Below are 6,679 nucleotides of genomic sequence, written 5' to 3' on the forward strand. Positions count from 1 at the left end.
CTGACTCTAAGCTGGAGATTGTATCAGTCCCTTAGACCTCCTGGTGCCATTTAATAAGATTAATAGTTTATTCAGAAAGAGTTTAAGGTACCTTCTGGCTATAATGTGATTTATATTTCCTGAAGCTAAGTTAGGGAGCCTGGGGGCAACTGTCTAGTCTCCTAGAGGTTCAGCTACCTTCTGGTGTTAGGTTTATAAAGTACTGCATCAGAACACAGTGATGTGAATATTTGTGCCCAGAGCCTTCACTGGCATATAGGGACAGGGGCATTCTCTGTGCTAACAACTGCCATAACTTTTGGTGAAGCCGAGTGGAAAATTTTTCTAGGTTGTACCTCTAATTGTGCTAGTAAAGAAGGCTCACAGGTGTCTAGCTTCCTAATTTTGTGGATGAGAAAAGAGAGAGAGAAAGGATTTGAACTCAGGTCCTCTGATTCCAAATTAGTCCTCTTTCCCTATAACTCAGGAGAGACAGACTCACAATAGAGTACTCTTGGAAACCAGCATATTGTTAGTGCTAGACATTGCCTGCAGTCTTCCACCATTAAAGGGAGAAAGAAGAGTAGTTTAACACTGTGGATATGACAGATGGATCTGACATGGGACAGAACCAGCCTCATAAGGAACTTCTGTTTTGTTTTTGTTTTTTTTACAGCAGGCTTTACACCTTTGACAAATTTGCATTTGATCAGAAATAAGGTGGCAGCACCCTTAGTCACCATCTTCTACTGCTTGGGTGTTCTTTAGCCATTCTGACATGCCATTTCATTTGGTGATTTTTGGTGTCCAGATTTCTTGAAGTAGATCCGACATTAGAGTAATACTTAAGAGCAAGATCATGAAATCTTCAAAACCCAATTTACTCTCTGTTTGCTCCTCAAGCTCAGAAAGGATCTCTTTGTACTTGGGTTTGTTTTCTTGTCCCTGTGAGAAGAACAAATTAAAAAGTTCTCAGAGCACTGTTAACACCCCATGTTTGTAGGTGTTCATAGATTTTCCATTTAAAAAAATAATCTACTTGGTTGTAGGATTAGTGCTTAGAAAGCACTCTTACAGACCTGCATTTCTGGGTTCAAGAATAGTTTCTTTCCCCACCCCCACCAAATAAGATTGCCAAGAACTCTGAAATATACTTGCCAAGAGAAAATATATATGCTTTGGAAGACCTTCCACATTCAATTTACTCATAAATCAAATCCAAACACACAGTTCACATAAACAGAAAGATTGACGGTACAAATTTGAATCACATTATTAATGGAGGGCCTCTTCATATCGTATCAGACTACAACTCATGAATAATCTTCCCTGCTAACACTGCAAATATTAAGGTCATTCCACTCAGTATTCTGACTATTTGTGTTCTCATTTATCATCTTTGGCTTAATCACCAAATGCTCACCCACATGCTAATTGTCAAAAATAATCATGATAACGACCGAAGAATATCTCTTGAAAGCCCCCGAGAGAATATGGCTTCCGCACACAGGGTAAAATCATGTTTCCTGATTCCAATTAGAGACCAGGTCGTTGTCATTCTACTTTCACACATTTTCCCTCCTTGTCCCTTTCTCTCTAGTCACATTCTAAATTCCAGCCAAACTGCTCTGCAGGCTGTCCCTTGTACAATTTCCCATCTCGTTGCCTTTGTCCAGACTGTCTCACATATCTAGTATGTGCTCCATTGAAAGAAATGATTATTAATAACTAATAATTTGGGGGAGATTCAGATTTCCTCCTTTTTTAAAATCCTCATTTCAAGACCTGCATCTCTGAAGGTTTAGCTAACATTTTTCTCTATCCAGACCCCACAAAGGCAGGGCAGCAGTTATGCTCTACTCAGGTTTGGGTGGGAATAAATTCTTTGAATAGATTGCCCAAGGCTGGGGGTAACTTAAGAAATAAATGACATAATTCTGGTCCAGCCCCTCATAATAATATTCATTCTCTCATTAATTGTTGATCAGTCAGAATTGATTGCCACCCTTGGAAACACCCAAGGGTGTGGAACACTAATGGACATATAAGCCATGAGCCCTCTGCCGTGGTTGTCTTTGGTCAAAGAAAGGGATGGCCAAATAACCATCTTTTTATTAAGTGCTGGCATTATTAATGAAATGATTAAATGACCCAGACATTATGTCTCTCAAACCTTTTAAAGCACCACACCCTCTTCAGCACCACTACCTTTTAGATTCCCTAATGCCTTTCAAGATTCAGTTCAGGTGATTTCTCTTAAAACTTTTCCTGACCCATCAGTTGTCTATAGTTTCTTCTTGCAATTATGGTTTTATTATGTATATGATTCCTATTTGCTTCTTTGGATTCAGCAGTCTGTATGATCCTGGAGGGCCTGGGATATTTAATTTTCTTAGGTCCAATGCCAAACACAGTTTTTTTTGTACTTAGTCGATGCCTAATAAATCCTTATTGAATGGATGGATGAAATAGACATGAAGTCTTTCTCCTCTAAGACTGTGGTTCCCCACAATAGTGTAGCCCTCTATGACTGAATGGTGACATGGTGGTTCTTTCTATATTGTGTTAAAATATCCTATAGACTTGGTAAACAAAAAACTTTAGCAAAAAAAAAGTACAAACAATGCAGCAAAAAAATTCAATCAGTTTCATTAAAAGCCCAAGTCAGACTGGCTGCCTGACATGATGTAGATGATGTTTGGTTGAGTTTTTGACTGAAGTGACAGGTGTTTGTGCTTTGTTTGGAAATGCTGGGTTTTTCAAGCATTGAGACAATGGGGTGCCCCACTCACCTGTCTGATCAGAGAAGCATATCTTTTACACTTCCCTCAGGACGTATTTTGTGAAGTCCTATAGAAAACTGGTTGAGGGAAAGTGTGTAGTGTGATGGTAATTCCTGCTCTTTATAATTCTACACATTCTCATGTTTTATATTAGAATATGAAGAGGATTATGGGATGGAAGATGGGAGAAGAGGAAGATTTGCTGATCCCAATCCAATTTCACTTTTTTTTTAAAGCAATTGGGGTTAAGTAACTTGCTCAAGGTTACACAACCAGTTATTTTGTGTGGGTGCTAAGTATCTGAGGCTGGAAACAATCCCAGGTCTCCCGACTCTGGGGCTGGCGCTCTTACTCACTGCACCACGTGGTCGCCCCCAATTTCACTTTTACATGAAGATGAGTGATGGTGACTTGGCTTGCATTTTTAGGGATATTTGCTTCTGAGACTTAGTCCATAGATGGTTTCTATTAGTTTACAGTTCCTTCTTTCTTCCTTCTTGCTTGTAAAGGACACTTATTTTCAATCAAATAGGATATAACAACATACCTTAGACATTTTCACCTATACCACCAAGGAGCCCCAGGAAAAAAGGAATCCCCTAGAGTCCACTGAAATAAAGTTTCCTCATTTGAAAGGTAGGTCCAACATAACAGGTGGCATCATTAAATTGGGGACTATGTATATTTTTTTATATGAAATGTGAGTGGTTGAAAACTTTCTTCTCTTTATCCCACACTAAGGACAGACTACCTACAAATCCAAAGGCTCTTAGATTGGAATGGAACCTCAGAAGTCATTGATATATGTATCATCCATATCTTAACAGGAATTTCCCTGACATCACTAACAAGTGGTCATCCAGCCTTTGCATGAAGCTACCTGGTAACCAGGAACTCACTCTTACCCAAAGCAGTTCTACCATTGGACTGCTCTCATAGTCTTCTCTTATACTAAACTTAAGCTTGCCTCTCTGTAATTTACCTGCATTATTTATGGGGTCATAGATTTAGAGATGGAAGGAACTTCAGAAGCCAATTAGTCCAAACCCCTCATTTAGCAGCTGAGAAAAATGAACCCAAGAGAAATGAAGTGATTTGACCAAGGTCATGCAGGTAACAGCTTTGAGCCCATACCCCAGAAAGACAGTGCTCTTCTGTATCTATCATGCTGTCTCGGCTCCTTTTTCTGTCCTTTAGTGCCAAGCAGAATTAATCCATGTCCCACATGACAGCCTGTTGAGTTTTTGAAGACAGCAATCAGGCCTCCCTTGCCTTTGTTTCTCCAGACCAACCATTCCAAGCTCTTCTGCTGATTCTCACATGACATTATTTCCTGCCCTCTTACTATCCTGCTTTCCTCTGGACATGCTCTAATTTAGGGGTTCTTAATTTTTTGTGTCTATACCTCTTCGGCAGTTTGGTGAATCCTACAGCTCCCTCCTCAGAATAACATTTTGAAATATTTGAAGGAAATGCTAAATCTCAGTTAATGAAAATGAACATGTAATTTCCCCCCATGCTATTGCATGGGTTCCCAGTATCAGAACTGCTCTAGTGTGTCACTGTCTTTTCCAAATTGTAGTGCCTAGGAACTGAAACAAAACTGGATATGTGGTCTGTCCAGGATGGAGGACAATTGCACTATCACTTTCTTTATTCAGAAAGCACCGTCTACATGAAGCCCTTCCTATCCCACCAACTACTTTTATCCTCACTAAATTACTTTGTGTTTATTATGCATGGTGTGTGTGTGTGTGTGTGTGTGTGTGTGTTTGCAGGTGCACCCACGTGTGTGCACATCTTGATAGAATGTAAGTTCCTGAAGAGCAGGGTCTATTTCTTTGTACCCACTGACTACTTGGTATATATTTGCTATGTACTTAATTATATGTATTCTCTCTCACTCATTAGAATGTGAACTTCATAGCCAGCATGGGATTTTGTTCTGCTTGACGATGCATAGTTGTTATAAGGGTCTTGTTTTGGGGGGAATTGAGAGGGAGAGAAAATATGTGATTTTTAATTGAAATAATAATAAAATTAAAAAAATGATCTCCTCCAGGGAAGGGAAAATGTTTTTGCCTTTTTTTGTACCCACAAGTTAGCACAGTTGCCTATCATGCAGTAAGAACTTTATAAATGCTTGTTGATTGATTGACTGATTAGGAGCTTAATGAATAATCAATTGATTATTCTGCATGCTGTTTGCTGCTTAATGCAGCCTAAGGTCACCATAACTTATCTGGTCATCATATCACATGATTGATGTATATTGAGGTTGTAATCCCCTAAAATGCCCAATCTTTTCTCACCATGACTTGCTGTCTATCTATCCTGCCTTCATCCTGAACGTGTGCGGCTGATTTTTTTGAATCCAAGGCTAGGACTTTTAAATTATTCTAATTCAATTCCATCTCTCTGGTTTCCACTAATAATGCTAACCTTAATTTTAAATAGTTCCTGTTTCAATTTCTTGACCATCCCAATCTGTAATCTTGGATCTCTAAAGATGGTGATGAATACTAATGAGGCAACATATTCAACGCCTTCTATTATATTATCTTGTTTTAATAAGTCCCTAAGGATTTGACAGAGTATCACATAAATGGCTCGCTGTGACTCACTGGAAAGAGACACCCACTGGACCCAGAATTAAGCAAAAATTTTAAAGGGCAAATATTAAAAGACACATCCTCTAAGGAAAACCACCCAAAGATAACACTTTCTGTTTACTGGTGGAAAATTTACCCGAAAGTAGTTATTCTTTTTGCTATCTTACTATATGCAGGGCTTCTGTGAGGCAAAAGGAAAGCAAATCTTGATTTAAGATAGGGAATGACCCTCTAGCAAAGCTCAGACACTGCTTGTGCACTTTAATCTCCTTACCTGGATGAAATTCATAAACTGGGTCTTCAGTAAGTTTTTGGCGACAGATTTACTGAGTTTACCATCTGGGTCAGAAGAGTTATTATAAATCAGAGCTGCAGTAGCAAAGGCTTTCTCCAAGTCTGAGCCTTTCCCCAGAGCTATAAAAGAGATTACATGCAAAGCTATGTTACATGATGGAAAATGAGATCTAGAGACATAAGATCTATCCTTTCTTTTTTTTTTTGCTTTGCTTGCTTCTTTAATTTTTTTCCACAATTACATGTAATTTTTTAAGTTCTTTAAAAAAAATTTGAGTTCCAAATTCTCTGCCTACATTCTTCTCCCCTCCTTGAGAAGGCAAGAAATTTGACATAGATTATACTTGTGCTGTCAAGCAAAACACATTTCCATACTAGCCATGTTGCATAAGGAAACACAGACCAAAAAAAATCCCAAGAAAAATAAAGAAAAAATTTAAAATGTACTCTCTGATCCACATCCAGACTCCCTCAGTTCTTTCAAAGCTAAGTCATTCATAGTTAATCATCATATAATATTGTTATAGTGTAAAATGTTCTCCTAGTTCTGCTCATTTCACTTTATGTCAGTTCATACAAGTCTTTCCCGTTTTTTTACTGAAATCATCTTACTTGTTATTTCTTGTAGCACAATAGTATTTCATTACAATAGTATACCACAACTTGGTCAGCCATTCCCCAATTGATAAGTGAATTTCTAATTATTTGCCCCACAAAAAGAACTGCTACAAACATTGCTATACATATAGGTCCTTTTCCTTTTCCTTAGATCTCTTTGGGATACAGATTTAGTAGCGATATTTCTGGGTTAAGGGCTATGCATACTTTTATAGCCCTTTGGGCATAGTTCAAAATTGCTCTTCAAAATGATTGAATCTGTTTACAACTCTACCAAGAATGCATTAGTGTCCCATTTTTTCCTTCTAGCATTTGTAATTTCTTCCTTCGTTACTTCATTCCTTCGTTCCTTCGCTCCTTCGTTCCTCCCTCTCTCTGTCTGTCTCTCTCTCT

General features: G+C 38.4%; 1 protein-coding gene across 1 annotated transcript in view; it reads right to left on the reverse strand.

Annotated features, from left to right (window-relative positions):
* Positions 1-764: 764 nt before the first annotated feature.
* The window catches only part of SNTN (sentan, cilia apical structure protein), a 21,908-nt gene continuing 15,993 nt past the window's right edge, over positions 765-6,679 (reverse strand). Inside the window, exons 3-4 of the mRNA XM_069084539.1 lie at positions 5,649-5,788; positions 765-924 (exon numbers count right to left, since the gene is read on the reverse strand). Coding sequence (XP_068940640.1) covers positions 766-924; positions 5,649-5,788 — 299 coding nt within the window. The 3' untranslated portion in view covers position 765. The remainder of the gene's footprint in view (positions 925-5,648; positions 5,789-6,679) is intronic.

Source organism: Petaurus breviceps, unplaced genomic scaffold, assembly GCF_028583685.1.
Source record: "Petaurus breviceps papuanus isolate PSGF00001 unplaced genomic scaffold, PetGlider_PUasm1.0 174, whole genome shotgun sequence".
NCBI classification, from domain to species: Eukaryota; Metazoa; Chordata; class Mammalia; order Diprotodontia; family Petauridae; genus Petaurus; species Petaurus breviceps.